The sequence below is a fragment of the Rutidosis leptorrhynchoides genome, chromosome 6 (genome assembly GCF_046630445.1).
Source record: "Rutidosis leptorrhynchoides isolate AG116_Rl617_1_P2 chromosome 6, CSIRO_AGI_Rlap_v1, whole genome shotgun sequence".
NCBI lineage: Eukaryota > Viridiplantae > Streptophyta > Magnoliopsida > Asterales > Asteraceae > Rutidosis > Rutidosis leptorrhynchoides.
The window spans coordinates 357,537,200-357,558,495 of record NC_092338.1 but is presented as its reverse complement, the minus strand read 5'-3'; the positions used below and the strand labels follow the sequence as shown (position 1 = coordinate 357,558,495).

General features: G+C 35.1%; 2 protein-coding genes across 2 annotated transcripts; both read right to left on the bottom strand.

The window, feature by feature from the left end:
- Nucleotides 1–1,713: 1,713 nt before the first annotated feature.
- Nucleotides 1,714–4,341, bottom strand: LOC139851394 (uncharacterized). The gene is made up of 2 exons (XM_071840426.1): nucleotides 3,289–4,341; nucleotides 1,714–1,803 (listed from the first exon to the last, which is right to left on the bottom strand). The coding sequence occupies exons 1-2, from the start codon at nucleotides 4,334–4,336 to the stop codon at nucleotides 1,766–1,768; spliced, it is 1,086 nt and encodes a 361-aa protein (XP_071696527.1). The 5' UTR covers nucleotides 4,337–4,341; the 3' UTR covers nucleotides 1,714–1,765.
- Nucleotides 4,342–7,083: 2,742 nt separating this feature from the next.
- On the bottom strand, nucleotides 7,084–10,630 carry LOC139853084 (phenylalanine ammonia-lyase). The gene is made up of 2 exons (XM_071842446.1): nucleotides 10,136–10,630; nucleotides 7,084–8,833 (listed from the first exon to the last, which is right to left on the bottom strand). Exons 1-2 carry the CDS (start codon nucleotides 10,498–10,500, stop codon nucleotides 7,084–7,086), a joined length of 2,115 nt encoding a protein of 704 aa, XP_071698547.1. The 5' UTR covers nucleotides 10,501–10,630.
- Nucleotides 10,631–21,296: the final 10,666 nt, after the last annotated feature.

Here is a 21,296-nt window from a genome sequence, read left to right as displayed (position 1 = left end):
ATTCTTCACATCAAATTGGTGAAGTGGCCAATCTTCATTTGCAGCAACTGAGAAAAGAACCCTGATGGTATCAATCTTCGCAACGGGTGAGAAAGTCTCAGAATAATCTATTCCATATGTTTGAGTATATCCCTTGGCAACTAGTCGGGCTTTGTATCTTTCAATGGTACCATCTGGTTTGTATTTTATTGTAAACACCCATCGATTCCCTACTGGTTTTTTTCCTTGAGGGATGACACATTTTTCCCATGTGTCACTTTTCTTGAGTGCTTCCATTTCTTCTTCCATGGCCTTCTTCCATTTTTCAGACTTCATGGCTTGATCAACACTTGTTGGGATTTCTTCAGAATATAAAGCAGAGTTGAACTTTTGTGCTTCACTGGATAGGTTTCCTTGTGCTATATTAGCGATAGGATATCTTGATCTCTGAGCTTCCTTTTCCGGGGAATATCTCTTTGGTGGTACACCTCTATTGGCTCTTGGTGGTAAGACATATCCTCCTGTGGTTTCATTAGGGTTTGGGTCATTGTCGGTTGAGGAAAGTGTGGTATCGGCAGTTGGGTTGTGTAGATCCTCATGAATATGATGTTCATCGTTTGTGGAGGTTTCAGTGGGTTCCGAGGCTAGTGGCATAGTGTTTGGTAAGTTATGAGGTGGTGAATCGAGGTTTGGTGGGTTTGGTGAATCGGGGTTTGACGTTGATGTTTGGATATTATCGAGATTTGGTGGTTGTATATCATCATGTCTAGGTACCCATTGTACCCAACTTAGAGTGTCGATTTCTTCTTTCTCCCTCTCACTCGTGAGTTGGGTATTATAAAAGTATTCGGTTTCAATAAAATCACAGTTTATTGTAGTAAAGACATGACGTCTCTTAGGGCTATAACATCTATATCCTTTTTGATTTATTCCATAGCCAACCATGACACATTTCTCCGCACACGGGTCTAGTTTGGAACGCTCATGTTTTGGGATGTGGACAAAGACCGAGCACCCAAATATACGAGGTTCAAGGCTAAAAGAGGTCGGAAGGGTATGAAATTGGGAAAGCACATCCTTAGGGGTTTTTGTACCCAAAACTTTTGTAGGTAGACGGTTGATAAGATAGGTAGCGGAAGCATGAGCTTCGGGCCAAAAACTTTTCGGAACTTTAGATTCAATTAATAAGGCTCTTGTCATTTCTAAGAGTAGCCGATTCTTTCGTTCGGCTACTCCATTTTGTTCGGGGGTATGCGCACAAGATGTTTGGTGAATAATCCCTTTATCTTCGCAAAAACATTTCATTGAATTATTGACAAACTCACCTCCATTATCGGATCTCAAAATCTGGATGTTTTTGTTAAATTGTGTTTGCACCATTTTATAAAAGTGGGAAAATTTGTCAAACACTTCAGATTTGTGGGTTAAGAAATAAATCCATGTCATTCTTGTATGGTCATCAATAAAGAGAACAAAGTAACGAAAATTTTTTCCCCCGTTAACAGGAGCTGGACCCCATACATCAGAATGAATTAAGGCAAAAGGTACATCTTTTCTAGTATTACTAGATTTAAAGGTACTTCGGTGACTTTTATCCAAAATACAAGTTTCACAATTTAAGATAACATTCGACGAAAATAAACTAGGAAATAAAGCATGTAAATATCCGGCTGACGGGTGACCCAACCTCCTTTGCCATAACCAAGCTTCTCTCGTAGGCGTTCCGTGAACAAGTGACACGGTACCTTGTTGAGAAACTTCGTCAACATAGTATAACCCCCCTTTTTCAGTGCCACGCCCAATCAACAGTCCCGTCCGGATGTCCTGCAAGATGCAGAAAGTCGGATACATTAGGACTTTACAGTTTAATTCCTTTGTAACATGACTTACCGATAACAGCTTATGAGATAAAGCTGGAATATATAGACAATTAGGTAGTTTAATCGTTGGTGATATTTCAATAGTACCACCACTTTTGACTTGAACAATTTCACCGTTAGCCGTTTGAATCTTATTTTTCCTAGGTTTTGTTTTAAAAATAATATCTTTTTCGTCAAAGGTCATAGTATCCGTTGCTCCACAGTCAAATATCCAAGACTCAGATTTGAAATTATTTGAAACAATATTCGCTTCGGAAGGGTCCTTTTATATTTTAGACAAGACAGAGTATGTATTTTGACACGAAATAATAGGCTCGGGTTTGTTTGGCATATTAAATTTATTTACATTTTGAGGGTCAATTTTTGATTGTAAACAGGCTGGCCCACTTGTAGTATTTATAGAGTCATGTTTATTTTGGGCTGTTAATATTTTCCTACCATGTTTAAATTTTGGCCTGCTAACATTTCCCCATATACCCATAGTGGGCTTCCCCACTTGTTTCGGCCCATAATCATTTGTATTATGTTGATCGAATTGTTTAGTGTCCTCATGCATATCTGCCACATGTTCTCCTTTTTTATTAATTAAATCACACCTACTTTTGTGGTTGATTGGTTTATGTTTCCTCTTTTTTCCATTATGTTGACCGAATTTTTTATTGTTCCCATGCATATCTACCACATGTTCCCCTTTTTTATTAATTAAACCACAACTAGTACTTTTGTGGTTGATTGGTTTATGTACATCTGTAGCTAGTTTGTGTTGGAGCTAATCGATTCATTGTGTCCCACATCGGAAAGTGAAAGAAACAAATGTGCATATATAAGCTTATGGGAACCTCCCTCTATCACCAATTGGTTTTAGAGAAAAGAGGAACTCATGAGCTTATATGTTGTATATGTTGGTGGACCTGAAAACGATCCAACAAATGGTATCCGAGCCTGGTTATAGCCTAGATGTGTGGACGGTGCAGAATGGTAGCGGTGGTTCAAACCGAGATGACTATGGACGTGACCGAGGAGGAGGTCGGGTGTCCCGGAAGAGTCGAGATGGTATTGAACGTGTTCGTGGAAGTAGCGTGGAATGAATCGATTAAGGGGGTGATTGTTGGAGCTAATCGATTCATTGTGTCCCACATCGGAAAGTGAAATAAACAAATGTGCATATATAAGCTTATGGGAACCTCCCTCTATCACCAATTGGTTTTAGAGAAAAGAGGAACTCATGAGCTTATATGTTGTATATGTTGGTGGACCTGAAAACGATCCAACAGTTTGTTATACCTATGTGTATATGTAACTCGTTTATCATCCCCACAAGTTTCCCTCCCTAGTTCATCATCCCCATATGACTTTTTCAATTCACAAACCCTAGATTTTATCTTCCCTATATCTGGAAAAAAAGAAATAAAGGGTTTGAGTTTTATACCCGTGGATTTTGAGGAGGAAGCAATACCACTGAAGCCTTGATCGGCGGCGGTGGTGGTGGTTTCATCGGCGGCTGCGGCTGTTGATGCTTTACCTTTGCTTGGCTTTGTCCACCATTCTGGATACCCCTTAATCTCAAAGCACTGCTCAATCGTATGCTTGGATTTTCCACACCTTGTACACTTTAACTTTGATTTATCGAATTTGGTTGGATGACCGGTACGGTGAGGTTGAGCCGGTGGTTTTTTGCCGTCAATTGCAGCTAACCCAACTGCAATTCCATGACTGGTCGAAGAATCATTCGTGGCTAACCCTAAAATCTGTTGGTGTGCTGCTTCCTTTCTCACGGCAGCATATGCCTCTTCAACAGTTGGTAATGGGTTTAATCTCAGCATTTCTCGTTTAATGGTATCATGTTTTCGATCTAAAGCATTTAAAAATTGGAACAATTTTTGTTCTGCTCGTATTTTGTTGTATTTTGAGATGTCGGATGGATGCTCCATGGGGTTTGGATCTCTTCTTTCGAGTTCCCCCCATACTCCTTGCATCTTTATCCACAACTCTTCTAAAGACATGTTAGATTGTTCCATTTTAATTGCTTTTACATATAAATCATAAGTTTGAAGTTTATCTTGACCACTACTGTAAGTGGTAATTAGGGCATCCCAAAGGGTCTTGGCTGTTGGAAAAGATGTCAAATCACTTGCGAGATTTGGCTCAATGTTTTGTATTAACCAGGAGAAAACAACGAGATCATCCTGTTCCCATTGACTATTGCTTGAGTCATCACTTTCAGGTGCGTTTGAACTCAGGTGGTTTAGGAGGTTTTTCGATTCACCTCCTATGGCCACTTTCATCATTCGTGACCAAAGTGCATAGTTTTGACTGTTAAGATTAATATTAATCTTCAAGCTACTAGTCAATTTGGGTCTAGGTTGAAAACTCATACCATTTTTGAAAAAGTTTTCCAATTGAATTTGAAAATCAGTTTTGTTGCCCGATGACTCACTTTGAGACTCAGAATGGAGATGACTACCGTCCTCGGACATGGCAGTAATCTCTTAGGTAGATGAGACTAAAAAACGTGTATAATGATCAGGGATCTATACCGTTAGCTCTGATACCATGTTTAAACTAAAATTGATCATTTGTATTGATAGATAATTTTTGATACAAGCTAAATTGTTATATGTTTACAATGAGAAGCTAAGCTATTTATAAGATAGAAAAAGTAACAGCTAATTCCTTTATTGGAATGGAGTTTTGTTACTTTTGAGGGAATCTACTTTTGACTAAAAAAGAAATTGCCGTTAGCCTGAGCTGAAAACCTGTTCTGATCCTTTTATCTCAACAACTTTAGCATCCAACCGGAGGTCGAATTTGAATGCTGCTTTTATGAAGGCTTAAAAATATACATGGTGACATTGTGTCAACATGAATTGAAAAAGAGAAAATACTCCAAACAGTTTCTGCGCCACTGTCTTCATCAAAGCAGTTTCTTCATATACATGGTGACATTGTGTCAATATGACATTGTCTACGATACATTTTATCGATCAAAGTTATAAAAATCTTAAAATAATTTTCATATAAGATCAAGTTTAATGCTTGAACATATCATGTGAAAGTTACCCTGTGTTGGTTGCAAATTGATCATTAATTCGCTTAGTAGATTCTATGACCTCCATCTTCAGCGTGCATATCATCAACATATCAGTCTTTTTTTTTTCCTACTAGTTCTGTATTCTGTATACAAGTTGAAAGAAGAAGAAAAAAGTAAACTAAAAACTATGATAGTTTGTGATACATCAATGATGTTTTTTTTTTCTTTCTTAAGATAATAAAATAACGTAATAGGGTTTTCATATATGAAACATAAATTACATTTCAATTTGCAATAGTTACTATTACAAACATACATACATATATAGTTAAACAGATGGCATCTAACTTACAAAACACATGAACTCAAATTAGACTTCACATCTATCCTCTAACAAATAGAAAGTGGGGCACCATTTCATCCTTAAAGACATTCCAACAATGAATCAATAATTTCTTCTTCACATAACGACGTGAACACTTTATCAAATTCTTCACCAAGCGATGTTGACTTTTCGCGTGTAAGATAAGGTCCACCAACTTCTTTTCTTACAAACGTATACAATGGGTATAATTTACAAGCCTTGTTCTTGTTCGGTATCAACAATGTTTCATTCTCGAAGGTGAATCTTACACAATTAACTTATAATTAAAAGTATTTATGTATGTCGTGATTGCCATGATGCACTCAAGATTATTTCAAAGATAGTTGGAAGATCAATTGTTGTAATTGTTGATCATTGGAGGATACATCGCTTCAACAATGGAGCATGTTCTTGTGGACAATAACTAATTTACTACCTCTTCTCTTTAGCTAATCTCATTAATTAAGAAGCATTATTAATTATTATGGATGGATGTTCAACTACTTATATGTAATATGTATGGGTTTTGATTTCATATTTTTTAATGTAACATGATGTGTTCTGTTTTGTACTATCTTTTTTCATGCTCTTTGTGGCTTCTGTTCAGCTTTAACATATGATTGTTCTTCAATGAAATATTGGGATAGATGTTATATACACGTCTGTTTTTGAACCAATAACATCATTTGATTGTGTAATTAATATGGGTTTTTAATGAAATTTTGGGATAGATATTTTCACAGGATAAAAGTGGTGTTTTCCTTCTCTTATCACAAAGGGCATGAACGAATAACTAGGTTGTAAACACTAATGTTTTCCAAGTGGCTCAAGTCGATCGATTGGCATAAAGCGACTAAGTAAGTTGATGCCATGAGTTTCAAGATCTCGATAGATTCAGCTTTTTTCCTTGCAGAAATAAGCCCTATGAGTTCACAGTTAACTCATAACCAAGATGTTATTAACTCGTTCGAGATCTTGAAACTCATGTCATAGACTTTGTCGATTTATGCCAATCGATCGACTTGAGGCATTTCGAAGAAAACTTGAAATCCACAGTTTTTAGAAACGTTGTTAACCAAGTAGCCAAAAAGGTCCTAAAATCATACTTAAACGGCAAGCTTCACCCATAGAGATTGCGAAAAAGACCTGCTTTGTATAGTTGATCGCAAGTATGTTTTTGCCTACATTGAGAATCCATCTCTCGCAACTACGCATAGCTTCGTGAAGTCCTCATTGACCACGCTTTGACCCTCATTGACCACGCTTTGACCAACAGGGTCAACGAGGAAGAGTTTGGGAGCTTCAATCTTTCATAATATGCATAGTCGATACCGAACATAATGAATGATTAACTAATAGTATCATATAATGATTAACTAATAGTATCATATAATGATTAACCCCACCATATTCTTGAACCACTTGAGATGGGGGGAGTCTTTTCTTGGACAAAAATTTGAGACTTGATGACAAACGGCCGAATAAGCATGTTTAGGCCATAATGATAAAGGGCCCAAATGTATATGTGACCCCCAAAATAAATGTGATGTGCAACACCTAACATGTGACATCAACTCATGTGTTTGCATTTAAACTAATACTCCACTTGTATAATATTACTGAAAATGACAATGGAATGTATTAGGTCTAACACAATAATGACATTTATTTGAGTTTGATTAACGAAACAAAAGAGACAAAAAATAAGTTAATAGATATGATTTACAACCATTCGAGACATAAACACGAGTTCATACAAATCTGAATCTGAATCCAAATGCAACAAAAGTAATTAAAATCATTAGTTCCAAATCAAACAACTTTCAACCCTAACAAATAGGAAGTGGTGCACCATTCCATCCTTCAACACACTCCAACAATGGATCAATTATTTGACCTTTGCACATAGCCGTGAAGACTTTATCAAACTCTTCTCCTGGTGATGTCACCTTTTCGCCAGTCAAATAACCTCCGGCGAGCTCCTCACGAACAAATCGATACAACGGGTACGATCTACAAGCCTTGATCCTGTTAGGAATGGCCATTGTATTGTTCTCAAACGCAACTCGAACACTTTCCACCTCTTTTGGTAATATAGCTTTTAGTTCATCTTCAAAAGTAGCTATCTTTTGGAAAATAGAAGTGTGTGTGTTTTTCTCGGTTTCACCATTGTTTAAAGCGTGGTCAACGAGGACTTGTCGAAGCTTTTGCATTAATGGGTACGTTGTGAGACAAGGGTCGTCAATGTACGCAAAAACATACTCGCGATCAACAACACTAAGCAAGTCCTTTTCGCAAAATCTTGATGGGTGAAGCTCGCCATTCACGCCCGTTGTTAGGACCTTTTTAGCTACTTGGCTAACGGCGTTTTTAACCGTTGTTTTCATGTTTTCTTCCAAATGCCTCAAGTCGATCGATTGGCATAAAGCGACTAAGTAAGTGGACGACATGAGTTTCAAAATCTCGACCGATTCAGCTGTTTTCCTCGCCGAAATAAGCCCTAACGAGTTGACATCTTGGTTATGTTGTTCGGCACTTTGAACATGGTTTGTAACCGGATTAGCAAGAAATTGTAACTCGGAACAATAAGAAGCCATAGCGATTTCCCCACCTTTGAACCCGTAATCCAAACTCGGGTTACGCCCACCCGATAAATTCGAAGGCAACCCGTTATTGTAGAAATCATTTACTAACTCGGAAAATTGAGCGAACATAAGTTTCCCAATGGCCGCAATAGCTAAACGAGTGTTGTCCATTGATACACCAATTGGTGTTCCTTGAAAGTTACCACCATGTAAAGCTTTGTTTCTCGAAACATCAATCAACGGGTTGTCGTTAACCGAGTTAATCTCCCGTTCGATCATTTTAGTCGCGGATCGAATGACCTCAATTTGTGGGCCCAACCATTGAGGCGAAGTACGCAGAGCGTAACGATCTTGTTTAGGTTTTTGTAAAGGATCCATTTCATGAACCTTTGCATTAGCTTTAACATAATCACTTCCATCTAATATATATTCCATAATAGCTGCAGCTTCTATTTGACCCGGATGATGCTTCAACTTATGGGTCAAATGATCCGTAAACTCGGGCTTTCCTTGCATAACCTCCGCAAAAATAGCGGACAACACTTCCGACAACAATGCTAACACGTTCGCATCGAAAAGAACCATCGAAGCCATACCCGATCCAACTGCTGTCCCGTTAACAAGTGCCAACCCTTCTTTGGGTTGTAACTCGAAAAACCCGCCTTCCACACCGGCTTTCTGGAACGCCTTTTCGGCGTTCAGGATTTCGCCGGTGGGGCCCACGGCTTTTGAGTTGGGACGACCGGTTAAAAGACCGGCAATGTAGGATAATGGGACTAGATCACCGGAAGCAGTGATGGTTCCGCGGAGTGGTAAACATGGTGTGACATTGTTGTTGAGGAATTTGGTGATTGCTTCCAAGATTTCGAAACGGATGCCGGAGTAACCTTGAAGAAGAGTGTTGATTCTGACCAACATGGCGGCTCTTGTGGCGGAATGCGGCAGCGTGTGGCTTGATTCCGTACCGTTACCGAATATTCCGGCGTTCAAGAATCTGGTGATAGGAAAGCAGTAAAAAAGCTATTAGCTTTGGATTATTTTTCTCAAGTTTTATATTTTACTTTTTACTACGGTACTGTATTTTATTATTATTATATTTACAAACATTAAATTAAATATAACTTATTAAATTTATGAATATATAAGGAGTTTACTGTTAGGTTTTTGTTGACCGTTGACTATATGGGGTGTACCGACTTTAATTTTTTTCAAGGTTTCTTATATATATTCCTTAGTAGTTTTTCAACTCCGTTCAATATATTCCTCTTCGTTTCTCTACCTACCACCAGCCGGCCAAATCATTATTCATTTTTAGAAATATGGTTTTATATAATCTATTGACTATTTTTTTAAATTAATATAAAAATAAATAAGCATATAAATCTTGGAATTTGCACATCATTTTTATAAAATAGTTGACATTATTATTACTAGCTAACTAAATACACCTTAATTAGTAAATCTTTAAATAATCTCTCTAGCAAGATATTTGTCTCTCTTGAAACTTAAACTTAATTAGAAAAATTCATTTACACCTCAACCAAATGCAAATATCACTACAAATATCATTTTCAACTTTGGTTGATATATTTAAACAGTTATAAATTTACTCATTTATCACGACAATTTTGATACACAGATCTTTAATACTCCGTAGTATTATTTTTACTTTTTTTTTATAACATAAAGTTAGATAGTTAGAAGTTAGATTCTAGATGGTACAATATTATTTCAAAGTACATTTTCGGTGTGATATCACAATTGTAAAAGACAAATTTTAAAACAGGTCATTATTATTTTCATTCTTTACCATGTACAAAAGGTTAAAAAATATCTGATCCCTATGTATTCAATTTTTTAACCTTAAATAGTACCAATAATTATATGATTATATCGTTACTGACCAAATTTCAATACTTTGAATTATATATATTTTTAATTACTTCATAATTGAGGATTCAGATCTCCAAATCCTCAACGTGCTTTGCCATAACATACATGCCTACCAAATTTCTATTTATAGTACTTTTCTACGAGTATTAGATGTCACACAAAATTTAAAACTAACAAACCTTGCATTTAACCATAGATCATTATATCCTATAATTTGTCTTAAGCAACTTAACCCATGTTAAATTACAAATATCTTGATCGTTTATGCTTCTTTATTTAATTTGATCTCACATATTATTATTATTATGTACAATAACGAAACTTTTACTCATGCAGTTCTAATACGTTAAAGGAGTGTCTTATATAATAATCTAAAGAACAAAAAATAAAAATATATATATACCTAATGAGTTCCTTTTGTAGAGCACCACCTTGTTTAGTTCTCCGGTGTGACGTGGCACCAAAACCAGTTGTAACACCATAACTATCAGTTCCTTTATTCATACTTTCCATCACCCAATCACTACTCGCCTTCACACCCGCACGTGCACTTTCCGACAACTCAACCTTAACATCATTCTCGGCAGCAATTCCTGCAACTTGAGACACAGTTAATGTCTCTCCACCAATCTTAACAACCGGCTTCCTAAATTCCGACACCATTTTCTTAACTTCATCAAGATGACTTCCGGTTAACGCTTCCGCCGCCGCTCCCCAGTTCAACGGATCCTTGATACATAATCCGTTAGCATGGTTACCGTTCTCCATAGTAAAATTAACGTATTTTCACAGCAAAATATTAATTATTTATGAAAAATAAAAGTCAAACGCAAGAACAAGATTTTTTTAACAAATTTAGACTCACACTAAATGTGTGAGAATAAATAACAAAAAATGAGAGATTGGTGAGTTAGTATTATTTTATGGGATTATACGGTGTTTATATAGAAGAGGAAATTGTTGTAGTTGTATGAATAACGGGGTAGGTGAAACCAATAGGAAAGTGGTAGGTTGGTTTTCATGATTTAATCATGGCCGTTGGTTTTGTTTATTTGATCGACGGCCGATTTTATCTGACGTGGACAAGCGGGCCGGAATAACGAGTGGATGTTTTTGATTCAATGCACCATTCGTAAAACACTAGTTGTGGTTGGTGAGTTTCCAATGTTTTTCATATTATTTTCTTTATTAAGTACTTTTTTATTAGTTTGCCTTCGATTTTTTTTTTTTTTTTTTTTTTTTTGAAAGGCAAGATATTCATTAAGAAGAACACGAGCAAACAACACGGGAAAGCTACAGAACGGAGCTAACCCAAGAACGGAAACGAAGAAACAACATGGGAGCCTAGAAAGCAACCCAACACGAGAAAATTAAATATTACATATTACAATACACAGATGGATTTGAGAGCCACGAGAGCCAATCTATACTATTCTTCTTTAGTTTTCTCGAGACCCAATCGAAGGACATGACTTGAATGTCGTTGAAAATCACCGAAGCACACGAAGATTGATTCTTGAAGACCTTTGCGTTACGATTCTTCCAAAGCAAGTAGGCACTCACCCATTCTACGGCTTGCCAAATTTGAATGCCAAGCGAAGAAGAAGTGAAAGGAATAAGACCATGAAGAATATCATTGAAGCCGCGATTTATGCCATTTCCAATACCCCACCAATTGTAAATCCTTAACCAAACTTCTCTGGAAAGCTTGCACCCTATAACCGCATGGTCAACCGATTCAATATCATCGTCACATACGGGGCATCGAACCGAATGAAGGTCAATTCCCCTTTTGTCAAGTTCCACACGAACCGGTAATCTTTTTTTCATAACCCTCCAAGTGAACACTTCAAGTTTTGTTGGAACGAGATTGTTTTTCAAAGTTTTTTGAACAACACCCGATTGACTTGGAAACATAGCCGAAGTAATGATATTTGAAAGTTTTTTAACGGAGAAAATACCGTTATTAGCTAGATTCCAACTCCAAGATGTCGGACGCGTGAAATCAAAAGAAATCATCGATAGAAGATTGCTGAGTTCGACCAATTCATCGTGGGTCCGTCCGGTTGGATTACGCACCCAAGACCACTCGAATTGAAGATGACCCGCTGGCATAGACTGATTTTGATTTTGATTGGCGTTAGCACCCTGACCTGCAGCAGCAAATTGAACCAAAAAATTCCGACCTACACCCGCTGGATGGCCCAAACCGAACAGATCTGCAGCAGCTGCATTCCCGGACCCATTTTGACCAGCAGCAGCCCTCTGACCCGCACCAAACTGACCAACAGCAGCCCTCTGACCCGCAGCAAACTGACCTGCAACAATTGGACCTGCAACACCTTGCTGATCCGTAACAATCTGACCTGCAGCAACTGTTTTGATCCTTTCATTCACGTGAACTGAAGGATTCGATTCCAACCGAAATAGCCGCTGAAACATATCACAGAAGCGCACCGACCCACACCACGTTTCTTCCCAAAAAGATGTTGTACTGCCATCACCCAGAGATTTCTGAAATGAATTTTTAAAAGGTATATGCAACTCTTCAATGTGATTTCCTGCAAGAATAATGTTACTCCAAATGCCCGCGGACGGAAGATGGGCAAGCCCATTATCCGCCCGAAGGCTACCGTCAATTCCATAAATACTTTTGATAATTTTTGTCCAAAGACAGTCGGTTTCGGTTTTGAACCTCCACCACCATTTTCCTAGAAGTGCAAGGTTTTTACACTTTAGGGAACCAAAATTTAAACCCCCATCCCGATAAGGAAGAATAGTTTTATTCCACCCCACCCATGAAATTTTTTTATTCGACCCATCCCCTCCCCAAAAGAAGTTTCGCCTCACACTCTCAAGTATTTTGAGCACACAAGGCGGGGCACGAAAGAGCGAAAAGTAATACAAAGGAAGACTATTAAGAATCGACTTAATAAGGACCATTCTTCCACCGTATGACATTGTTTTCATTTTCCAATCCGAGAGTCTACTTTTCACCTTTTGAATCACCGGTTCCCAATCACTAATTTTTTTCATTTTGGCACCAATCGGGAGGCCTAGATAAAAGAAGGGCAATTTCCCGGCTAGACAACCCATCCTCCTAGCCAACAGATCAACATCATTCGAACTCACACCAATACCATAAAGATAGCTTTTCCGAAAATTAACTTTTAAACCCGATGATAATTCGAAGCATTTAAGAATATTAATTAGGTTCCGGGCATTTATTCTCGACCATTCTCCAAAAAACATAGTATCATCCGCGTATTGCAAGTGAGATAGATTGATTTTATCCCTCCCAATTTCCACACCCTTATAGATACCTTTATCAATCGCCGCCTTAGTGAGAATGTTAAGACCCTCCGCTGCTAAAATAAACAAGAAAGGCGAAAGTGGGTCCCCCTGTCTAACCCCTCTACCAATAGAGAATTCCGGAGTTGGAGAACCATTTATGAGAATCGAAATAGAAGCCGACTTAAGGCAAGAAAGAATCCATTTACGCCATTTCACACCAAACCCCATACAAGTCATAACTTCCATAAGAAAGTCCCAATTCAGGGTATCAAAAGCCTTTTCAAAATCGGCCTTAAAGATGATACCTTTTTTCTTGGTTGCTCTCATGAACTCAAGAGATTCGTTTGCCGTTAGAACACCATCTAATATGAACCTTTCTAATATGAACCTTTCTTTTAAGATTCAATATCATCGTCACATTCGTTTGCCTTCGATTTTTTAATTAGAAGAAATGTATAATTTGGTAAAACAACAGTTTTATTAATGCCCTTTTTTTTTTTTTTAATTTCCGATCTCGAGTCAGATGTTTTTGAATTGCCCGACTGAGGGTTGTGACAGGTTTAAGTTGCAGAGAGTGGGGCACTTGATTGAAGGGAAGTGAAGTGAAGAGTGGTTGGTAATAATACGTCCCACGATCCGTAGCAACAACAACAACAACAAAATTCAATCCTACATGTGTGGGGTATGGTAGAGGTGATGTAGACAATCATTCATCTATCGTGAAATAAAGAGAAGTCATTTCTCCACCGGGAGTGAAACACTTCAAGAGTAGAGAAAGTCCTTAATCTCTCTGTTCGACGAATAAAGAGATTGCTTCCAAGAGGACCTCCAACCAATAAGTAGGAAATTTTTTTAAAAAGATAAAATTTAAAAAATGAGACGCCATGAAAATGGTATCAATTCTCCATGAGTTTAAATCATGCATGGAATTCAATTTAGGCTCTAAGCAGCATTCAAGTTTCCAATAAATCGACGCTTGTTGTTGACTCAAATAGAGGTGTTCATCGGTTCGGTTTTTGGTTTTTCGGTTTATTCGGTTCGGTTTTTTCGGTTTTGAAACTTATAAAATCAAAACCGAAAACCAAACCAAAACCAAATTTAAATATCAAAACCATAACCAAAATCGAACCAAAAACCGAATTTGATTTCGGTTTGGTTTCGGTTAAAACCGAAAATCACTAAAAATAAAAATCCTAACCGCCATAAACTTACATATAAATTAGGAATAACGATTGTGAAATTAATTTAAGTATATAGGATATATAACATGTTTATTATTTAATAAAAATGTAATAATACATCAAATATAATATAGATATATAAATATTATAATTATAAATATATTTTAATATGTTATTAATTTGAATTTTTGGTTTTTAATTCGGTTTTTGGTTAACCGAATTTTTAATTTTCAAAATCGAAAATCAAATCAAAAACCGAATTACGAATTCGGTTTCGGTTTCGATCAATCCGAAAACCGTTTAAAAAATTCGGTTGGGTTTTTTTTGTTTGGATTCGATTTGATATTCGGTTTGAACACAAATGGTGCACACCCCTAGTTCTATATATAGTTCTTGATAAGATAGATATTATAGATCCTGATATGACCGAAACGGACAGTTTTATTCGTGCGGTGTCGTTAGGCCGCAGAGCGTCAGAATCGGCTGATCAGAGTAGCAAACAGTGGTTTATTATTTATATTGTGCGGGGCCTAAATTTACTTTCAACTTTCTAAGATGTAGAAGGTGTAAGTTAACCTAGGGTCGTGTTTTTGAATGGATTAACGAATTGAAGATCAAGTGGATAATTGTCTTTTATTTAAATTACCTGGATAAAGGGTAGTAGTTGGTTTAAGCTAATGGTCCTAATTGCATAAAAGTAAAGGAAGTGGAAGGATATCTGAAGTATGCAGGTCAGGGAAATGTTGAACAAGATATTAGTTTGGGTTAGGTTAAGGTAATTATGTTTATGTTAAGGCTAAGATTAGAATGGTGCAGATCTGGTTAGCCAATTACACAGACCTACTTATCTCTAGACTCTCGGAGTTATCGTTAAGTAGTGAAAAGCATGTCATTTGGTTATATAATTGAAAGGTAACTATACCTTGGAGGTCATCCTTAGTAAAGTACTAGGTTTATTAGTGAGTTAAGTTCTAATCCTAACCCTCGTTATCAGTTTGGATAACTGAATAACAACGTGCCGTGTTGATTGAACACTGATCACAAACGAAAGGAGTCCGTCGAGTTAAGTTGACAAAACCTTAAATGAAAACTAACAACCATTTCATCATACTAATGAAATCATACCAAATCAAACATTATATAGCATTATAGTTGATATACTGAAAGTAAAGCAGATAGAAACCTAACAGATACCAAAACAGTTGATATGACTTAATCCTAGGGCAACAATCAGACAAGAACATGCAATAGGCTTGGGTCATACACTTAAAGCACTAGCTAGATCTTAACAGCTCCTAAGAGGTCTCTTTGGATCAGTCAATAGGCATACTAGGTCATTCATGTCTCAATTCTTAGGTTCCGTGTCCTAAAAGCGCATTAGATGCCTCTCGGGAACTCCGGCCATACCGAGTTCATAGAATCTTCAGATATAGTATAACCAGGGGCCTTAATCCTATGAAGTAGCTAAGTTTATATGGGTGGACAATTTTTGATCACAACCTAAGTTGGTCAATCCTTAAGATGCTAGCATACAAATCTATCAGACTCACAAGTTCAGCATAACAATAGTAACTGTACTAAATTAATATAACTACGTTAACCCAGACTTCTATCATGGCAACATACAGATTAATTAAGCTAACATGGTAATATCAGAACTCATTATTAAACATAAATGGTAACAAAGCATGTTTAATACAAAAGATAAACGTTTCAGATAAAAACCTGAAAAGGCTGAAGAAATCTGTCCGAGATCGCAGGGACTCGCCGGGATATCCTCCGGAAAATAAAAGCTAAGCTAGCTAGTACTAAAAACTAACCAAAAAGCTTGAAAATATAAAGTGAAATACAAATTGAGTGTGTATTGAAATGGATGGAAGAAGCCCTTCAAATAGACTTAGATTTTGCCTGCAAACGGCTGGCAGGCCATTTGGCAGGCCGTTTGGCTTGATCAGCCGTTTCTGGTGCCCGTTTGCTTGACCCGTGTGGCATGCCGTTTGCCATAGTGGCAGGCCATTTGGTGCTCTAGTCATCCTGTTTCCTGGATCGTAACTTGACTTTCACCGTTTTTGCTCGAGATTCTTCGTTTTAGCTCCGTTTTACTTGATTCTTTTTACATCGCCTTCGTAATCACTTAATCTACAAAATCAACAGTCAAAGCGATAAATTTTACGATAAAGTTTGGAACTTTATGGATTTAGGGCTTAATAACGAGGGTAAAAACATGACTTTTTGGCAGATATCAGATCCCAAATTTCTTGAGGATTAAATATACAATTAATGTTTCTTAGATATTATTGATGAATGTACATCTTTCTTAATCAAATCTTTAGCTAATTGAAATACAATAGAGTCTCATGAAGTACATGTTAACATATACCTCAAAATCTATAATATCACGTTAAAACGTTAGTACGTCGTTACAGTATATGTTTAATATTAAATAATTAATGACGTCTTTAATACAATATCTATGTTTAGTGTGATCCTCAAAGACATTTGGATAAGCTACTTTACATCTGTTATGACTTCTATTTTGTAATTGCTTCAAGTTTATATTCCTACACTACCAATATCAGCGCAGCGAACTTCTTTCTAGTCAAAGTCAAAGTGCTATAGCATCCCATTAGTTGATAAAAGGAGTCAAGTATACTTTATATCCATAAGACCATCCAAACGGGTAGTAACAACGCATCAAGCAGGATGAGTTTTTTACTGCGTTATTCAATTTGCAACTAAACAAAATTGTATGATTGCTTCCAAACATGTTTTATATATAAGACGAAGAGTTCGCTTATACTATACAAACGATATATGATAATCCTCAAATTTTTTCTTTAAATCTAACATGTTTTTCAGTTATAATTTTGTAATTTTGATTTATCTACTTTGTATCATGCATAACATGTATGTTCATTTGTGTGACAACTCGGAAATTTCCGACCAAATTTAAACTTAATCTTTGTATAAATAATGTTTCCGACACGATAAGCAAAGTCTGTTATGTTGAGTCTCTAAAATTTTGGAATTATGTTAATGTATTCAATAACCTTTCGACTATTCCCAACGATTCACGGACAATTATATGTAAATAGATGTGCATATAATATATATATATATATATATATATATATATATATATATATATATATATATATATATATATATATATATATATATATATATATATATATATATATATATATATATATATATATATATATATATATATAGGTATTTTGTAAACAATAGTGACATTCGTTTATTGATTCGATTAATATTTCTATAAGTTAATTAGAACGTTTGAGAAGTTAAAATAAACGTTGGTATATAAATGAGTTATATCGATTTAAGTTTTAAAATGTAAACGTTACGATTTAAATAATTTTAAAATATAATGAACTTTAAATATATTTAGTTTTGAAAAACTAAACGATTTAGTGTTAAATAAAGATTACGATATTATATATGAGGTGTACAAATTTTTATTTTTCTAAATTATATATATATTTTATGATGTGATAATATATAATAGTAATTTAGATATAAAACGTTTTGATATTATTAATTATATTTTAATTGGTAAAGAGATGTTGATTTAAGGAAGCAAATGACCAAAACACTCAAATGATTAAGTTATACTTCGGGTAATATAGTTTATCATTGATTAAGTCTAATTATTGATAAATGTACACGCCGCGAAAGGTAAAGTACAGGTTTTCTAAGTGTACGAAAGGAGGTTCGAAAAATCGGAACCGGGACATTAGTCGAGCATCAATGTACAAGTCATCGAAACTAAAAGTACAAGTCACCTATACACGAGAATATAATATAATATGTATATATAATTAATATTATTTATATGTATTATTTATATATTATAAAATTATGTCGACGAACAAAGAAACAAAACAAGGTGAGCTGGAAAATGAAGGCCATGCGATCGCATGGCCAATGGCCTTCAAACCCATGCGATCGCATGGGATGGCTGGCCAGGAGATGTCTATAAAGCTCATCGATTTCTGGCTTCTCACACACTCATATCTATCTCTGTATTATTATTATTATTATTATTATTATTATTATTATTATTATTATTATTATTATTATTATTATTATTGTTATTATTTATATTATTATTAATATTATTATTATTAATCATTATTATTATTAGGAGTATTAGTATTATTATTAGTATTATACATAAAATACTACGACGAGGTTATGAGCAAGATATTTCAAAACGAGTTTTTCAAGCGGGATAGAGCTAAGAAAACTATGGGTTATAGCTATGGAGGTTATGGGTAATGTTCGTGGGTATTGTTCGCAAGTCAAACCTAGTGTTTATCATCTCCGTTGCGTCTACTTACTTTCCTGCAATATTGAATCACAATATTGATACGTGAGCATTCATATCTTATCTTTTATATATTTAATAGTGTATCCATGTCTAGTGCTCGAGTATATATGTTTATGCATACTTGTATGCTTTAATTTTGTCGTTAGATAGTTTATGATGAATCACGAATTTGATACATATGTTATTGATATAAGGTATATGATATGCATGTCGTTGAAAAGCTGTCGAAAAATTAATAACTTTTCATTTAGAAATCGTGTGTTTTCGAGAAACGGATTAAAAGTTATGGTCAACTGAATTATGATTAATATTAATTGAAATTGTGTTTGAAACTGTAAATTGATATTTAAACAACTTGTTTATGAGATTGATAAATTGAATTTCCAAATATTATTAGTCGAGTAAATGAATTCTTATATAAGGCACGTCTCGTTGAACAATTGTCAAGTTGACTGTTTTATCATATTTTAAAGCTTTATAAACACTATAATCTGATTTTACAAGTGAAAGGACCCGTCCTAATCCACCTGGACGAAGTCAACAACATTTGGCCCCATTGCGATGATCGGCTCCAAGTAATGTCCTTATATTGAGCAAATGCACAGCGGAAGACTTAATTCGTACCTGAGAATAAACATGCTTTAAAGTGTCAACCAAAAGGTTGGTGAGTTCATAGGTTATCATAACAATCATTTCAATATGTTAATAGACCACAAGATTTCATAATCATAAACATAATACACTCGCAAGTGTATGTAAAGCATTCTAAGTGGTTGAGCACTTGGTAATCATACTTAACATTTAATCAACGTCGCATATTCCCTTTATTATGAAATCTCACTACACCGTACCAAGTGTAGTCACCAAAACGAAGTACTGTGCAACCGTTGAATACTGGTCGTCCAGTCTGGTTGGGGTTGTCAGGCCCGATAGATCTATCAACAGGATTCGCGTTTACAATACCCATGTAAATAGTAGTTATCAAGCTACAGGGAAATATGCCAGTGGTACAACTCAACGTAGAATATATTTTTAAGTACTTGTGTCTATTTTGTAAACATTTATAAAAGCAGCGCATGTATTCTCAGCCCAAAAATATATATTGCAAAAGCAATTAAAAAGAGAGCAAATGAAACTCACAATACTGCATTTCGTAGCAAATATGCATATAACGGCACTGATCAAGTGCAAGGTTGGCATCGGATTCACGAACCTATATCATTTATATATATTAACACACATAATTGTAATCGTACGAATTTATATATATATATAAATTTATTAGTTATATTATTTTTATATTAATAACATATATGTTTCATATATTCTTTTTATATATTTAAAATAAGAAATATTACTTTTGTTATGTTATATGTACGAAATATATTTTTGTATATATATATATATATCGTTTGTTTGTTAAAGTTATAATAATATTAAAGTAATATTAGTAATGGCAAAAATAATAATAATGATAATTCTAATAATAAATATGATAATTTTTATAAAACAAAATTTAGTTTCAATAATAATATTACTTACATTAAAAATGACGATAATAATAATAATAATAATAATAATAATAATAATAATAATAATAATAATAATAATAATAATAATAATAATAATAATAATAATAATAATGAGTACTTAGTAAACTACCTCAAAGGAGTAGTTCTAAAAAAAATGCCCAAGTCCGGGTTTGAACCCGCGACGTCCCGATAACACCACAACCACTCCTCTATTTAGTATCTTCTGATAATAACCATACGTAAATTTATTTAACCTCTTAACTGTTTCCTCTTCTTCTTCTTCTTCTTCTTCTTCTTCTTCTTCTCTTTTCTATAAAAAAAAGGCTACTTCTCAGGCTCGAACCCGAGACCTCTCGTTCATCAACACAACACGCCTAACCAACTGCTCCGCTAAACTTTTCTAATTTAATTCCCAATCTAAATCCATATATTTATAAACTGATTCGATTATCATCATCCATCAAGATCATAACAACATCATCTCTTCATCATCATGATCATAACAATATCATCTCTTCATCATCATAATCATAATCATAACTTAATTATAATTATAATCATACGCATAATCATATAACATAAACATCATTTCTATCATCTAACCTTTTCATCATCGTTTTTATTGTTTCCTTCGTTGTCAGTTGAAATTTTTTTTTTATAAAAACGTTTACAGCAGAAACTTAAGGATGACGGTTTCATTTTCACGATTCATCAACAATCATCTTTTAACCCTCATCAATGGACTTCTCGGCCCAAATATATAGTCTTAATCTCGGCCCATCACAAGTTCATGGACTAAAATATGCATCGGCCCAACTATAAATATAAATAGCCGATTGTATGTATGTGTTTTTGTTGGATTGTAAAAGTGGTTGTATGCATAAAAGAAAAGTGTACGTGTAGTTTTGTGTTTCCCATAGACCCACATTCCATTAATATCACCTTTTACTTGCATGTTTGTCCCGCCCCACAATCATTAAAAAAAATTCGTTGCTTTGATAACCCAAAACAAGAATATCGAAACTAGTAAAAGCTATGGGATGTTTGGTTTTAGCGTGGTGTCGAATAAGAATAGTATAACAGGAGTGGCACTAGAAGGTTATACCTAAATACAAGTGGTTAGAAGGAGGTGATTTAGGGGTTGGAAGGTAATATGGTGGAAATGGTGGAAATGGTGTAATCATAACAGAAGTAGTA